The 17,984-nt window shown below is 40.2% G+C and overlaps 1 protein-coding gene across 2 annotated transcripts in view; it reads right to left on the reverse strand.

Moving 5' to 3' along the window:
- Positions 1–3,703: 3,703 nt before the first annotated feature.
- Positions 3,704–17,984, reverse strand: part of PTPN1 (protein tyrosine phosphatase non-receptor type 1) — a 91,202-nt gene continuing 76,921 nt past the window's right edge. For both annotated transcript variants that reach the window (XM_075011595.1, XM_075011594.1), the window contains exons 6-9: positions 13,149–13,358; positions 12,369–12,530; positions 10,991–11,217; positions 3,704–6,654 (exon numbers count right to left, since the gene is read on the reverse strand). In XM_075011595.1, coding sequence (XP_074867696.1) covers positions 6,447–6,654; positions 10,991–11,217; positions 12,369–12,530; positions 13,149–13,358 — 807 coding nt within the window. In that variant the 3' untranslated portion in view covers positions 3,704–6,446. The remainder of the gene's footprint in view (positions 6,655–10,990; positions 11,218–12,368; positions 12,531–13,148; positions 13,359–17,984) is intronic.

Raw genomic sequence — 17,984 nt, forward strand, 5'->3', positions numbered from 1 at the left:
AAGAGCTATTTAGAAAAGGTAGACATACCCAAATCCACAGGTCAAGATTTAATGTCTAACAAGGGTACTGAGGCAACTGGCAAATGTCACTGGAGAGCCTTTGGCCATTATCTCTGAAAACTTGTGGAGATTGGGAGAGGTCCTGGATGATTGGAAAAAAGGGAAATATAGTGCCCATCTTAAAAAAAAGACAGACAATCCAGGGAATTATAGATCAGTAAGCCTTACCTCAGTTCCTGCAAAAATCATGGAGAAAATACTCAAGGAATCCATTCTGAAGCACTTGAAGGAGGGGAAGTGATCAAGAGTAGTCAACATGGAGGACAAGTCATGCCTGACCAATCTGATTAGCTTCTATGGTGAGGTAACAGCTCTGTAGGCATGGGGAAGTCAATGGATGTGATATACCTTGACTTTAGCAAAGCTTTTGATACTGTCTCCCACAACATTCTTTCCCACAAGTTAAGGAAATATGGACTGGATATATGGACTGCAAGGTGGACAGAAAGCTGGCTAGACGGTTGGACCCAACATTATTGATAAATGGCTCAGTGTCTGGTTGGTGATCAGTTTCAAGTGGCGTGCCCCAAGGATTGATTCTAGGGCCGGTGTTGTTCAACATCTTTATTAATGACATGGCTGAGGGGATGGATTGCACCCTCAGCAAGTTTTGGATGACATGAAGCTAAGGGGACAGGTAGCTATGTTGGAGGGTAGGGACAGGGTCCAGTGTGACATATAGAAATTGGAGAATTGGGCCAAAAGAAATCTGATGAGGTTCAATAAGGACAAGGGCAGAGTCCTCTACTTGGGATGGAAGAATCTTAAGTATTGTTATAGGCTGAGGACTAACTAGCTAAGTAGCAGTGCAGCAGAAAAGGACGTGGGGATTACAGTGGATGAGAGGCTGAATATGAGTAAACACTGTACCCTTTTAGCCAAGAAGGCTAATGGTATATTGGGGTGCATTAGGAGGAGTATTTCCAGCAGATCTAGAGAAGTTATTATTCCCCTCTATTCAGCACTGTTGAGGCCACATCTGGAGTACTGCGTCCAGTTCTGGGTCCTCCCCCCCAGTATAAAAAGGATGTGGCTGCATTGGAGTGGGTCCAGCAGAGGTCAAGGAAAACTATTAAGGGGTTGGAGCACATGACCTATGAGGAGAGGCTGAGGGATTTGGGCTTATTTAGTTTGCAAAAGAGAAGAGTGAGGGGTGATTTGATAGCAGCCTTCAACTTGTTGAAGGAGGGGGTTCTAAACACAATGGAGAGGCTGTTCTCAGTGACTGAGGGCAGGACAAAGAGCAATGGTCTCAAGTAACAGAGCAGGAGATGTAGGTTGGATATTAGGAAGAACTATTTCAACAGGAGAATGGGGAAGAACTGGAATGTGTTACCTAGAGAAGTGGTAGAATCTCCATCCCTAGAGGTTTTTAAGTCCCAGCTTGACCAAGTCCTGGCTGGGAGGATTTAGTTAGGGTTGATCCTGCTTTAGCTAGAGGGTTGGATTTGATGACATCCTGAGGTCTCTTCCAGCCCTTGGATTCTGTGATAGCACCTACTCTGGCTGTTCAAGGGAAAAACAGAAACATAGGCCTGGTACTCAAAGTTAGACTTTTTGCTCTGACAAAGCAGGGATGATAGGTATGAGACACACACTAGCTTGAAAAGCATCCTTAGGTTATTGTTCCACCCTGAACAAATAAAACACAAGAGCTGTTTCTCAGCAGTACGCACAGCTCCATCTGAACTGCAGACGTTTATCAGCTGAGGGCATGCATGCAGTTGTAATATTGCATATATTATAAACTTCTTCCTCACTAAGAAACAGGGGATAGCTCACAATGAGAAGCAAGAGCATATAACACGCGAATGAAACTGATCTAAGCTGCAGTCTGAGCTAAGCTTTAGGCAGTTATACAGGTCTGACTCAAGGGTCGTGCCCCACCTCTGTGACACTAGTGTTTTCCTCAGATCTTTTAAGGAGTTACTGGAAATGGCATCTTCAGGCAGCTTTACTTAAAATTATATACAAATGCAGAGCAAAGCAACATGTACATCCACCAAACTGATCTAAGGGTAACCAAAAGGTCCAAAGCTTGTCTCAAAAAAAATCTGTGAAAAAATATCCAGAGTACCTGGAGAGGTCATATACGTACATCTGCAGTAATCCTTCCCAAGGGGGCCATATAAATAAATCCTTGCTACGCAGGCTGCTGTACTGTGTAGTCCCATCCTGCACCACAAATTTAGCAAATCAATCCACAGCTGAAAAACTGCTATAAAAACAATGATAGTGCTTTAGAAGATCTAATTTGCACATCATATAATTTAATGATATGACCAAAAACACTAAGGCTGCATTCTACACTACATTCCCCTTTTGGAAGGGGAATGCAAATACACTGATCAGAAATGCAAATGAGGCAGATTTGCATATTGCAGACCTCATTTGCATAATAGCAGCCATTCACTGTTCCAGAACTGCTGTTTTTTGGGGTGCGGGGGTAGCTGGGTGGGCAACAACAAGCTGTGTTGACAGGGCTCATTTGCAACAAACCCATTTGCAAAAGAACCCTTCCTGAAAAGTAAGTCTACACTGCTTGTCATCTTTGTCATCTCCTCTTCCTCCCCCCCCCCACCCCCCAAGGAAAACAGCACTTCTGGAACAGTGAGTGGCTGCCATTATACAAATAAGGCCAACAATATGTAAATAAGTGTTATCTGCATTTCTGATCAGCCACATTTGCATTCCCCTTCTGAAAGGAGAATGTAGTATAGACTCAGCCTTAGTAAACTCACTTGAACATCTCTGAGGAAGCAAATTTGTAACAAAAATGCATCTTATTTTACAGCAGACAGTTACTGATCTGAAAGCAACTTTTCTCTACTCATGGAAATATTTATAACATTTTCTATTCATGTGAGAAAACGCAAAATACTCAGTACGATGTGAAGTCTCTTAGATAAGCCAAACACCTAAATTTGTTAGTGACTACATCTCTAGCTTTGTGATAAAACAGGAAGTGGAAAGACTCATACATCCATTCTTTAAAAAAAAAATTTATTGTTGCAACTAAAATGAGAACTGAAAACTTGGTATGGGAAATTGAAGAACTGTACAGTTACTGAAAACTGAGGTCATTGCAGCGCCTTACACAAAAGACAAGATACCTGAAAATGTATTATACCAAAACATTTAACTTTTGTTTATTTTTTATTTTTTTAAAAAAATGTTTATTCTATGGCAATCTGTAAAAAAGAAAGACCTGATGAGTAAATATTTGCTTAAGGCATATAGCAGAGCAGCTCACTAACTTTCTAACAAATTTAACATGATATTTGTCCATTTTTCCAAGAATAGGTTAATCAGTACACCCACTTTGAAACACTACTGTATAGACACACCCAAACTACTACATACATTTACAGGACATCAAAACAAAAATGCATACAGTTTGGCATTATGAGCCTTATACACACCTCACAGCTTACAGGGCATTCCCCCTGTATGTTCCTACTAAGGTACAAGGCCTCCTTGGCTTTACACAGATGAAAGCCAAGTAGTGAAGGTGTCTGGGAGAAAGGAGCATATTAACTAGAGCTGCTTTTTCCTCTCTGTATAGCAAGAAGTGTAAGTTTTTCTTTGGGGAAAAGGCTGCAAATACAGTACAGCTGTGGATTCTACGGAGGAACGCTATGCCTTCTCATTTAACACCCCTCTCCCCTTCCCAACTTTTACATTTCTCTAAAAAGCAGAAAATACTGAGAGTCCCATTCAGTTCATGGGCCACTCATATTTCACAGGTCTTACTCTGTTTCTAGAGATCAAGTAGGGCACTATGGCACAAATCACTCACTTGAAACCTTGCTTTATTGGTGACTTTTCCAAAAGCAGAATTCCCCCAAGTGAAAGTTTCTGTAGGCAGCACAGTAAGTCATTCTGACATTGTTGAGATCTCTGCTGCCAAAACTGGAGGTGAGGTGTGAATAGGGCTTAATACACACTTTGGAATGTTTGTATTACTCTGATGAAATGAACTATGCTAAACAACTGGGTTACACTGAGTATGCAGAAATTCAATAGAAAATCATGCCAAATATTAGGCAAGTACATGTTACCTGATAAACACCACATCAATGTATTGCTGAATGAAAAACACTTTCAGCAACACCCTTTGAACCACAGCCACTTAAATGATCAGATCATGCAAATATAATTTGGGCACATCAGTAAGCAGAAGTATAACTTTTTTTCATCTTTCAAGCACATGGTATTTAATCAGGACACAAGAAGACTTTACATGCATTCTAATACAACAGGGGTGCAAATGTTGCCTTAGAACAATATTCTACCAGATGATGGTGAGAATAATGGGGACAAAGCAATCACATACTGTATTTAAATATACAAGTGATCCATTATATATTATATCATTTTCCTATACTCAAATTTTCATGTTTCCAATAATATACTAAATACTGACTGCTTACAATATTCCCCCTTTCAAGTACTGGTCTGACCAACAATCTCACAGGTAAATTTTTCATTCCCAGTACTACCTGAGGATTTATTTATTATTGTAATTTTGAGAAGCCCTTGATGCAAGCTTAACATTTACAAAACCAAAAACAAACAACCCTTCCACCCCAAGTAACACCTTATGGATTTAAGGAAAGAGCAAGAGCTACAAATAGCTTTGAAAAAAATAAATATGGAGTGAAAGGACTGTTACGCAATATACTCCATAAAGATGTTTACACTGAGAATGGTGGTTAAGTGCTATACAACCAGAATGCATTTTAAAAGCACTAATTAGTAACACTTTCAGTTATATCAGTTTACTTGTAACCACTACTGCTTTAAGTAGTGAATTTGCTTGTGATCTCTGCCCCATGAACAAAGATTTTTTCTATTATTGTTTAAAATGTACAAATTTGGTACTCACGAGAGGAAAAGACTAAAAGCATTGATGAGAATTAGGTCTAGTGCTATGCAAGCTTCCAGTCACAGCTCTGCTACTGCATTCCTAACACCATTCAAGTCCTGGGCCTCTCTCAAGTAGGCACAATCAACTGAGCCAAATTGCGTCATCGCTGTTAGGTTGTTTTGTCCTGATTTGTACTTTACGCCAGCCAGCTCTTTTCTCACATTGAGCTAGCACAGCACCTCCCACATCTGTAGAGCTACAAGGCTCACGTACATGTGCCCCTCTACTCCAGTAATCATTTAACGGCTTATTTCCAAACCAAACTAAAGTTAATACCAAAATCTTTTCTTAAAAAAAGAAAATACACTATCGCTTGCATCATGGTAATCCAACTGGTATGTTCAAAGACCAACATGCCTTCCGTTGAGCTTTAATTTTGTTAAGGAAGCTGCCATGACATTAACATTGCTCTGGATATACGGAAATCCCAATCATTTCTTGCATCTCCCTTGAGGATGCTCCCCCTCCCTCTGGTTTGTGCACCAAGCACATTTCTCCTTGCAAGGCAGGTTTAGAGTAAAACGGGATTTTTACAGTCCAAACGCTGATGTTTAAAACTGGTCCTTCTCAATGCCAACCAAACAGTTGTAAAATGCTGGCGGACATGTTTTGGTTCAGTTCCCCTTCCTGCTTTCCTCCTCCCCACATACCAGAATAGAAAGGTAAAAACAACTTTACTGAGACTGGTACACTGTAAGCAGGCATAGGTACAAGTAGAGTGCAACAAAAAAAGTCAATGGGGAAATACATTTTCTGAAACGTTTGACATGTTGGGATACCCTGAGCAAATGCAGAAGCCTGTTTTACATATCTTTATAAAAAACCAAGAAGCTAGTTAAGAACAGTTATGCTATGATTAAATATATCAATACCACAGGCACTGTCCACAACTCAGTCTTTAATAGGTGAAGTGAGACAAAAAAGAGCTCTCTCCCTTCCGAAAAGTTTACAATTACATTCTTCAGATATGTGGATTCTCTAGGTAAGTGGATTGACTTTCTTTTTGGGAACACAGTAATAATATAACTCATGTATTTGGTTACAACACTTGGAGAGCACAAGCAAGTTTCACTTGTGCCTAGTTTCTTTCTGAAATAACACAAAGAAAAAGAACTGGCTTTTAAAAAAGGCTAAAAACAACAATGTGTTGTAATTCTATTATTCCATAAAAAAAAAGGAAAAAACAAAACAAGATTTATTTGGCATTTTCTCTGCTTACTCCTGAATATTGTAAGGCCCTGAGATTAGAATATTATGTTCTTGGGACCACAGAGCTAAATTAAACCCTAGTGCATCAATTCTCTCTTTAAGCCCTAACCAAAAGTTCCAGCCTTTCAACCTAAGGTATATTTCCACTGAGACAAAGCTCAGATGCCTCAAATAGATTTCTTTCATAGAAGCGGATTACACACTGGTCAAATTGTTCTGTGTATACTGAATCTTGCCGACATGTCCATCAATGAAAACATACCCGGTAACAGAGGTACGCTCCCGCTGTGAGGACAGTGAACACACAGATATTCACTAGAAATGGCTTCCAAGTTGACATCACGTTCTCATCATCGTCTTCTATGTTTTCTGACTTCACTGGCTCTTCTTTGTGGGGTGAGACACAAAGATTGTCACCAAAAGTTCTCCTCCTTAATTCAGTGTCTTGACTAGTGCTGAGGGATGGAAAAAAAAAAAATCAGTATTTTCCCCTAGAGGGGGAAGGTGTGCAGATACCAAGACCCAATCCACAGATATCTCGTCAACGCTTACAGATGAAGCTGTAGATCATTTGTCACCAGGACATTACACACCTGATACACAACATGCATCTTAAGACTATAGCTAGGGCTTTCAATGGCAGATACGACTGTCCGAATCATCTAGTAAACACCTGTTTTTTTATCCCAAGTTGATCACCATATCCCTGATGGTACCTAAAGATCTAACCCAGTAGTTCTAACCCTATGTGGGTCACATATTCAGATCTGTGTTAGCTGCATCCACACAACAAATATAGCCCTGCGGATGTCACAGTGGCTGCAAGCAGTGTGCTAACTGAGCTACAAGCAGCCTGTGGGCCACAGATTGAGAACCAGTGACCTACCAGTTCAAATTCCCTACTTCAAAGCCACACAATCACACTTATAAACAGGAATTCCTGACAGTGACTAGATTCAAATCAATTGTGTCTTTATAACCACACAGTCACTAATTGCATGAAAATGCTGAACCTGTTATCACTAAAGCATGCACAATTGTTGGAACAAGACAGTAGGATTGAGCTCTAAAATTACACACAAAAAACGCCCTTAAGAGATTAAGTCCCCCAAGTCAGGCGCTCAAAAGTAAAGAAATGACAGAATTAAGAATGCCCATCTAACTTTGATTTGGCTCCTTTGTGTGTATGCAATAGGATGGACTATAATTAAAAAAATGCTATTTTTGTACACCTAACATTGTTTTAATTTTAATTAAATATTTTTGTGCTCAGTTTCCTAGCTATTTTTAAAGACAACTTAAAAAAAAAGTAAATTCCATCATGTGGCATCACACAGACTTCCACATGGGTCATCAGCAGGGGATGCTACATGGCAAGAAAGCACATCCTATTAGAAATGCAAATGATAAATATTCTGGGGACCAGTTTAAGGTGAGGAAAAACTACTGAACATACCTCATTTTGCCTCAACGCTTCCAGCTCTGAGTCATTCTCCCCAGCCAGTTTCACAAGGCAGAGTGGCTAAATGCACTACGTTTCCCATTTTTATTTGCCAAAATATATCTCTAGAACTTTGTGGGAAATGTTGGAAGTTGGATGCTTCTGTTTCAAGTATTCCCTTGCAAAACTGGGCATGTCTGAGGTGTAATCATTTGTCTGAGATATAGACTTCGAATTCTTCCTTCAACTGGTGACTTCTGATGTCCCTTTGAACTTTCTTCACAGAATATGTTTTTAGTTGACTCTCTTGGACAAAGATTGCCAAAATCCATCAATAGTCAGTAGGCTATAAACTAAGGATTATTATAGTACCATCTATTGCAGTGGTTCTCAAAGTGTGGTCCACAACTGTCTTGCAGGTAGGCCCTGGAGTTGGGGCCTGCCCCACCCCTGCAGCAGGGAGCCCATGGTGGTGCTCTAGTCCTTCCGTAGTTGGAGCATCAGCTACCTGCTGCAGGGGGAGCCCCTGAGCCTTGCAGGTCGGATCTGGCTTGGCGGAGGGCGAAGCAGCTTTACACGCTGCCACTCCCCCTCCACCCAACTGGGCAAACAGCAGTGCAGGAAAGCTCTCACCTGGAAGCTTTCCCCTGCTGCTTTCATCAGCTGGAATTGCAGCAAGGTGGAGCTGAGGCGGGGCGGGGGGGGAGCTGCTGGGAAGTGTTGAGCTAGGTAAGCACCTCACATCCAGACCCTGCACCTCTGTCTCCTCATGCATCCCCCTCCCACCCCAATCCTGCATCCCCAGCCTGTTTCCATACCCTTCATCCTACCCAGACTCTGCCCCACCATCCCCCATGCAAAAAGCCTTATTTCTGGACCCACCCCATAGATTGTGGGGGCTCCATAAATCTACTAACTCTTCTGGGGTCCCAGGAGCAATCTGGCCTGTGGGAAGCCCTGAACATAGGTCTTCCCTCCCTTCCACTCTGTGGGGCTATAGCTCAAGGGGTGTGGTGCGACAGCTGGGGGCTACATCAGTAAGGGTTTTTCCCCCCCCCCACTTCTTTTCACTTGTGTGCAGGCCCCCAACTTTTTACTTGTGGGTCAGTGGCAAAATACAAGGTTCCCCACTCCTGCCATAAACAGTGTTCAAATATTTTGTTTTGGACATAAATTAATATTTTATTTTATCTAAGATGAAGTTGGGTAAACTAACAGGATATACACAAGACTATCTAAATATAACCTCCCGCCCTTATGCTACAATTGCATGGTTTACATTTTTATGCTCCAGTAGCTTAATATGAATAGTTTAGTATTTAAGGGATTTAGAAATAAAGCAAATGCATTTTGTCATCATGGGCGAGTCCGTGCAAAAGTTTGCATTCAGTGGGGTAGGCCATAGGGCAAAAAGTTTGAAAACCACTGATCTACTGCAGTTTCCCAAACTTAAAACATTCACATACCCCTTGTGGCACTTTGGCCTTATTAGCACACCCCCTCTCTCAGTGCCACCCAAATGCTTATATCCTGATTTTTATCAATGAATTTTCTGCCAATTACCCATTGAAATCCTTTTGCGTCCCACCAGTGGCACATGTACCACACTTTAGGAAACACTGGTCTACTGGAATCTATTGGTCCTGTGGCACCTTATAGACTAACAGAAAAGTTTAGAGCATGAGCTTTCGTGAGTTAACTCACTTCTTCAGATGCTGGTCCTGGAAATCTGCAAGGCCAGGTATAAATAGGCCAGAGCAAGGCTGGGGATAACGAGGTTAGCTCAGTCAGGCAGGCTGAGTTGTATTGTCATCAGTAGATCTGGAGGTGTGAACTCCAAGAGAGGGGAAGCTGCTTTTGTATTTAGCCAGCCATTCACAGTCTTTGTTTAATCCTGAGCTGAGGGTATTGAATTTGCAAATGAATTGTAGCTCAGCAATTTCTCTTTGGAGTCTGTTCTTGAAATTTCTTTGCTGCAGGATAGCTACTTTTAAATCTGCTACTGTGTGTCCTGGGAGATTGAAGTGCTCTCCTATGGGTTTTTGTATATTGCCATTTCTGATGTCTGATTTGTGTGCATTTATTCTTTTACGTAGAGACTGTCCAGTTTGTCTGATGTATATGGTAGTTATCCTGCAGCAAAGAAATTTCAAGAACAGACTCCAAAGAGAAATTGCTAAGCTACAATTCATCTGCAAATTCAATACCCTCAGCTCAGGATTAAACAAAGACTGTGAATGGCTGGCTAAATACAAAAGCAGCTTCCCCGCTCTTGGAGTTCACACCTCCAGATCTACTGATGACAATACAACTCAGCCTGCCTGACTGAGCTAACCTCGTTATCCCCAGCCTTGCTCTGGCCTATTTATACCTGGCCTTGCAGATTTCCAGGACCAGCATCTGAAGAAGTGAGTTAACTCATGAAAGCTCATGCTCTAAACTTTTCTGTTAGTCTATAAGGTGCCACAGGACCCTTCGTTGCTGCTACAGATCCAGACTAACACGGCTACCCCTCTGATACTTGGAATCTATTGTTAACAGAACAGAAACTATTTGTGAAGCAGCAGAGACATCTAGTGGTTAAACACAAATACCACTTCTTAGTCCCCTACTCCCTACCTGAATGTCAGGCCAAACGCTTTTTAGTCTAGGTCTGAAAGAGAAAAAATCCTCAAGAGAATTTTTAAAAGGCTCAAAATCCATTTTACTTGAATTAGAAAGCAAAAATAGTGCCCCAGCAGGAAAGAGATTAATTTAAGTTAATTTTTTAAAAAGCTTAATGGGATGAACTGCATCTTTAAGGCCAACTAGTGCACTGTTGTTCAACATAAGTTGTCCATTCCTGTATTCTAACATCAGGACCAAACTGACTTTCATAGAAGATGATTTTCAAATATCTCAGGATATATTTGATAAAGTGCACAGAATACCAGACACCTGCACTGATTGGTGTGGTTGACACTAGCTGGCTTAAGATGACAACTTGACAATCCAACTAGTGTACAAAAGAGACCTGTATAACCAAACCCATACATACTTACATGTGATGCTCAACCTTTCTGCCTCCTCTTTTTTTTTTGTAGCCGAGGCACAGCTGTTAAATGGCTATTGTATTCTTTTCACTTCTCATCTAAATAAGCATGTGAGCCTCTGAAAATAAAGGGCTATAATCCTATTTTAGAAGCATCATTACACAAAAGCACCACATTCTGTCCAACATACTTTATAGGTGACAATGAGTGGCTCAGACAAGGGAATGTTCCATATACCTACAGCTGGCAATCTGTAACAATTTCCTGGAAAAAATGGTAAAAACATGTCCACCCAAACAAACAACTTGGCTGAATTACCTGTCTGTACCCAGCTGTACAGGTGAGCCATCAGGCACCATCCCTTCCACAGTGCTGACTGCACATCTGATCTCTTCTTCTACCACCTGGTGCTTAGGGAAAAACTCTGTGTGTTCATGCATCTGCCCATTATGCATTTCAGATGTTCGCTTTGGTGGTCTTGGAGGTGGAGGAGTATGTTCTGGTGGAGGGTCCAAGTCTTCATTGGAAAGCTCTTTCCACTGCTCCTTTACAGAAGAAAGTCACTATTAAAGTTTTACTAGATTATAATATTTTACTTTGAAGCCACTGTAATTCTAATATTAACATGGCAGAAGCTTTACACATTAGTCACTATTTTACTTTCAGGATCACTGTTCAGATATATTCACCTCTCCAACTACACAGTATGCTCACAGCCCAATCACACATATGGGAACCATTAGCTGGAGATTTAATTTGGTGTTTCACCCACACGAACACTTAAGTAGCACAAATGGGATTCACGTTGCTGTAGTATTACCGAACAACAACAGAGATGCATGCTTCAAAAGGAAACAAACAATGGCAGAATCCACAGCATGTTGGAAAATTGTTAAAGGGACTAAGTAGAAGCTGCAGCAAAACAGCATCATGAGATTCACACAGGAATGGGTATTTCCCAGTTGTTTCTCAGTCACATGGAGGAGAATCTTCCATGTGATAGCTGCTGTTGTGGCCTACAAACATGTCAGCATGTATAAAACAATATATTAGATCAAAGACCACTCAGTGTAAGTTAGGAGTGCACAAAGTGAGAGGCGGGACCCCTCAGGGGATGTGAAATTTCATTGGGGGGGGCGCAATGCAGCATGACCAGCTGCTGGGTCTCAGGCTCATCCAGCTCATTAAAAACACTGAATTATGGTACTCTTTTTATGTATTTATAGTCACATTTATATATGGATAAATAAAGTTTTTACATTCTACATACTTATTTTCTTACATGTGCTGAAGTGTTTTTTTCCCCCCCATATGAACAAAATTGAAATCTACATTGGTTTGGATTACATTAGACAGGCTGTGGAGGGTGAAGAAAGGAGTGGGAAGGCCTGCGAATTGCAGGGATGAAAAGTGCGACCCAACATAAAAAAGTTTGCTCACCCCTGATTTAAATTGTTGTACAAGAGTCCTGCCAAGTATGTACCTTTAATGGTTCACTTAGCTCCGTTACCTCATCCAAGCATGCTAACTTCCTTCATGTTTGTCTGACTTCATGCAAAGATATTTTTGCATCTTAATCTACTGCACAACTGCTATTGTTTTATGTTATATTGTTGTAACTGTGTCAGTCCTGGAATATGAGGTGATGTAATCTCTTTCAATGGACCAACTCACATGATATGCAGTCATTACTCACCTGCACTGAAGCATCTCCCATAATAAATTTTGCTCCTTCAATAACAGCCAAGTAAGAGAAACGAAGTTGATCTGCTGTCTGTATAAGCCCCATTCTGTATTTTCTCATTTCCAAGAGAACTTGCTTAATGTCCACAGAAGAAGGATCTTTCCTTTTGTCCATCTGAAGGTACAGATTTAGAACTTGCTTAAACAGATACCCACTCTACTAGGTTTCAAGACAATGACTCATTTGTTGCATGGGCTTCAAGTTGCTTCCATGTTAATGAAAGACTAGAATGGGGAATCTGCTCAGTTATCCAATATGTTGCAAAAAAGGTATGGGGATGAAGGTAATGTGGGACTCCTATCAGGCCTTCACTGGTTGAAAAAGGGATGTATTTTTACTTCAGAATAATTAATTCAAGTGAGTTATCCCCAAGGCAAAAAATGAATAGTGAAGACCAGGTGCTTGAGTTTTATCTCAAGGTAAATTAAGCAAGGACCACTCTCAAAGATGACAAAGCCTAACTTCCCAAGTCATTAATGACAACCAGTGATGGTTTTAGTTAATACTCCCACAACAGCCCATTCAAAAGCTCAATTTGCTTTAACTTTATGATATTATTAAAGGCAAAAGTAAAAAAGAGAGGCAGAGGTCTCAGAGGAATGCATGTAATTATAAATCAGAGTTCATGAAAGGTGCCATGATTCTCACAGGCTTCAGAAAAGCAATTCCTAGAAGTAACACCACAAAGTTGTAACTCACTCGTTAATCCCATTGAGCGTAGGTGGTTCTTACCAGTAGAAGACATGTATCAACCAAACAAAACGTTCCAGAGCGTCCAATTCCTGCACTGCAATGCACCACAATGGGTCCATGCTCAGGACTCAATGAGCCAGACTCTCTCACTTTGAACAGGAAGTTGAGGAATGAAGCAGGAGATTCTGGGACTCCAAAGTCAGGCCATGTGGTATAGTGAAAGTGCAGAATTTCTCTAGTTTCTTGTGCCTGTAAAATATGTTTCCAAACTATTAGAATCTCTAGCTATAATTTAAAGAGTATTCGGCCACAGCTGTTGTCTGAAATAAAATACTAATTAGAGGAAGAATACCACTCACCACATGTTCACGTTCCTAGTAAATGACTAAATTTTCATAATATATTAAACATGATTTCCATGCTAGTAAAAATCAAGTTTGAGATGGTACAAACATACACATCTGTATTCTACAATTCTTAAGGAAAAAGGCAGGATTTCACTTGTACTGACCCATACTGAATTCATGCCAACCTGCTTTCTCTTTTCAAATCTTACTGTTAAAATGATTCACTTGAAATTTATGATGGACTAAATCCTACTCACTATTGTATTACTTGGCCCGTCCAGTCTCCAGTCATTAACCACTCAGCAAGAATGCTTGTTTGCTGTTTTCCTTTCTTCTAATCCACTCCATTTTCCTATGAAATTTTTGCATCCTGCATTTTAGAGCTGCTGAAGCAAATTCTAAAGTACTACTTGGTTGTAAAAATATCATGAATGCCTAAGGTGCTATAGAATCCACAAATAAAAATTCTCTTCCCATAAAAGCTTTGCAATGTTTTGAATGAAGGACACTAGATGAAGTTATACAGAGTAATTTTCCTGTTTATAGCTCAGATGTTTATTAATCTCCATATAAAATAGGCACTATAGCCCAGGCACTACAGCCCTTCAGGCAGGCTGAAATCTTGGGAAAATGAGGTACCTCAAGTTGCAGGAGCAGCTCGGACTTGTCCAAAGCAGGGACCTTATATTAGTACAGTCTTTTCACAACTTGAACCAGGAACCTCTAACTCAGCTGAAAGCAATCTCAGAAGAGTGTTAAGACTGATGTTCTCAGCCTTCTGAAAGCTTGAAGCAAAGCATTTGGAGTCGGCCTGCAGCAGACACTAACCTGGGATATTTTCTGACAACTGCCAAGTTCTTGCTAATATAATCTGGCAAGTCATATTTGTACTTGACAATAGGCCTATTTTCAGCTCCCTGGCGAGAGGGAGCATGGAAGCAAAGTATTACATTTTTTAGAAGCAATTATAGATAATGGGGGGGAAGAGAACAAGCATTCTCTCAAAGTAACAGGCAGCAGCAGGTTTTAAAAAGCTAACTAAAAGAGGCAGACTGAAACCAGAAAAGTAGAACTAAAATTAGTATCCACATGCACCTGCTCCAACCCTGGCTAGGGATATGCTATGGACTTTGATTATAACTGCTGCAGATGTTAGTTTTGATTATGTGCTCACTGCAAATGTGCTTTAGCCAATCTCCTCCAGCATAGTGTCAGCGTCCTTCCCTCTGTTCTGAACAATTCTGCTATAACCCCTCTCTGCTGTATTTATCCATGTGTACAATGTATTCTCAGCATTGTTTTGCACTGTTTCCCACTGCCCTCATGGTAACATTTTACTTTGTTAGCATCAAAAAGAAAATTATGGCAAGTTAATTACTCTGTTTGCCTCAGTTTTAGTCTGTAAAATGGAGATAACACTTGCCTCTGACATTAGTTAATATTTGTAAATGCTTCAAGATCCTGTGAAGAAGGGCACCCTGGGTCTAAAGTAATCTGTCCACTCACTTTTTTGTATTTAGGACCATGGTCAGTTGAGTGCAAAATATTTCAAAATACAGAGGTACTTAATTTTTTCTCCTACTTAAAACCAGATTGCAGAAGAGATTTGGGTATTTACAGACTGTTTGGGATCTTATGATGATATTTAAATAGATTATAGGCTAAAATTGCAGTCAGGTACACTTAATTACTTTTCAAATAAAAAGCAGTCCTGTAACACCTTGAAGACTAACAAATTTATTAGGTAAAATTAGGTAAAACCCACTTGTTCAGATGATTGGAGCAGACAATTAGAATGCTGGGTTTATATAGCAGGGACATAGGAGTTTTGTGCATCAGTTGTAGGGTGGGAGAGAGGTAGCCGGGTTAGTCTCTATCTTCACAAAACAAGCAAAGTGGTCATGTAGTACTTTAAAGACTAACAAAACAACCTAAGTGATGAACTTCTATGGGACAGACCTACTTCTTCAGATCTGGAAACTGTGCAGATGGTGACTATTCACCATGCAAGTCACTATATTTAGCCACACTGTTTCCAGATCTGAAGTGGGTCTGCCTCATCAAAGCTCATCACCTAATAAATTATTTTGTTAGTCTTTAAAGTGCTACAACTGCATTTTGTTTAGCTGTAGCATGTAAACTACATTCTTTTGCTCTAGCTTTCTTCTGTTTGTTGTGTTATGGTGATGTTGCTATGTTACTGCTACTAATACCCTATAGGGTGTATCTACAGTAGAAACTCATGGTAAGATTTTACTTTGTTAGCATCAAAAAGAAAATTATGGTTCCCTTTTAGCTACTAATGACCAGAGCCTCAGTGGGACTCCATGTGGGCACAGAACTCATTGCACAAGAAGGGACTAAGGGCTTGACTTAACTGCTTAGGAAATCAATGCTGCTGCAATTGAGGCAGAGGGTGTCAATTAGTGGGTCTAGTTAAGAGTAGATCTACTAACTGGAGAGCAGACCACTCCCCGGTTGACCCTGGTACTCCAACTTGCTGAGAAGAGTAAAAAGTGAGTCAGAGAGGATCTCCCATCAACTTAGTGCAGTGAAAACACAGAGGTAAGCTAGCATAACATACAGACTATCTACAACACTCACATAGCTGGAGTAGTGTAACCTAGGTCAACTTTCCTCTGTGGTGAAAACAAACCCTACATGAGGTAGATTGCTGACTCCCATGCAGAAAGCTCTCAATGTGAAAAGGTGAAGACTGACATCAATGTCTTACAGATCGGATGATAAATTCCAAGAGAAGGTCTGTTTTCAGATGACGGTTTTCAAACAAAAGTTTCAGGTAATTCACAAGAAAATTACTGCGTTGGAGTGCTTCGTAGAGTAATTTGAGACATTTCTGTATAGAGGTACTGAACTTTTACAGAGTATTATAAAGGTAACAGTACCCTAACATTCCCCATTGAATCAAAGGCTGCATCAATAGTTGCAGCACGAGGTACATATGACCCATGTCCCCCTAGGATGGGTATAAAACATCAGAGTGGATGGTGAGGCACTGCTCAGGCAAGAAAAGACACTCCAGAACAAGGGTGGATTTAAAAAAAATCAACTAAACAAACTGGATTTTATTAAAAAAACCAAAAAAACAAACCAATAAAACACTAAATTTCACATTTAAAAATAAGATTAAATCTCATCCATCATGAACATGCTACACAGACTTTCAGTTGTGTAAAAATTAATTAATAGCTGCAGTCTGTCCAGCTGAACTACTAGCTCTTGCTTCTTCAAAGTTCTGAGCTTTCAACTTCTGTTTCTCAGCAGACTAAAAAGTAACATGTACAAAGGAAGACTCAACCTGGAAGGGATGTTTTCTTCTATGCTTACTGTGGCAGATTTTAGCCAAGCATGCCAGAGGAGTTAGTTAAGATATTGTCTTAAGACAGAGGCACAATATATAGGAAAGGATGGAGGCAACACAGAAAACAGTGGGCTGGATTGGAAAGAAAAAGGGAAGACATCACTCGGCACACACGCAGCTTCCTATATTCCCCCAAACTTTTGCCACAGAAAGCCTCTCATGGCCTTTGGCCATAACAGACAACCTATCTGGGAATATTCTGAAGAAATTAGCTTCCTGAGTGAAAAAAGGGAAGTGTGCCAAGTGTAAGCAGTGCAAGATGATGATACAGGACCTAGTTGCAAGACTGAAACATCTTAAGAAAAACGGCTTATTGGGAGAAAATGATGTGGATGAAATACTGATATGGCTAAATACAGATACTCTGGTCGGTTAACTTAAATAATTCACTTTGCAATGCTTCATTCTTCATGACCCTCTCTTTGCCTTTTAGTATAAGTGTGGTTTGACAAGTGAATTTGCAAACTGCTGTGTTAGATGTTGCTAGAAAAAAAGATTAGCTTAGCTAATCCTTATGGGTTGTTTAATTAATTAACTAACCCAAGCACACCGTAACAAAAGCTGCAGTAAGAGAAATTTAGAGTTGCCAGTTGCCACTGAGTCTGATTTTCTTATATAACACATGCCACGTATTTTGGAACATCATGGTCACACACCATAATGATGCCACAAGTCCATTCCCTATTTTACTTTAGCATAATTCAACTTTTCCAATGTAACTATCTATCTATAATTGTTTTTTCAAAAAACAGAAGTTCAAGTTAGCTCAATGGGGCTTACTCCAACATTAAGTGCACTCCAACCACAGTCAGTCTTAGCTTTTTTGATAATCTGATTTAAATCAGTTTTCTGGTGATTTAAATTATGATATAAATTGCCTTGATTTAAAATGATTCACCCTGTCCAGAACCTTATGGTATATGCTCTATTGGACACTACGCTTGCAGAGCAGTGCTTCTTCTAACTACACTGCTATTTTTAATTATAGCAGTGTCTCACCGCCAAACTGTTGCTAGAACTTTACACTGTCCCATATAGCAACACACCCGTTTGGATGCAGCCTACTTTTTACTGCAGTGTGTAACTACACATACCCAAAAAGTACATGTCAGCGTTTATATGTCCTAAAACTGAAGGCTTCACAAT

This window comes from Carettochelys insculpta, chromosome 17 (genome assembly GCF_033958435.1).
Source record: "Carettochelys insculpta isolate YL-2023 chromosome 17, ASM3395843v1, whole genome shotgun sequence".
Taxonomy (NCBI): domain Eukaryota; kingdom Metazoa; phylum Chordata; order Testudines; family Carettochelyidae; genus Carettochelys; species Carettochelys insculpta.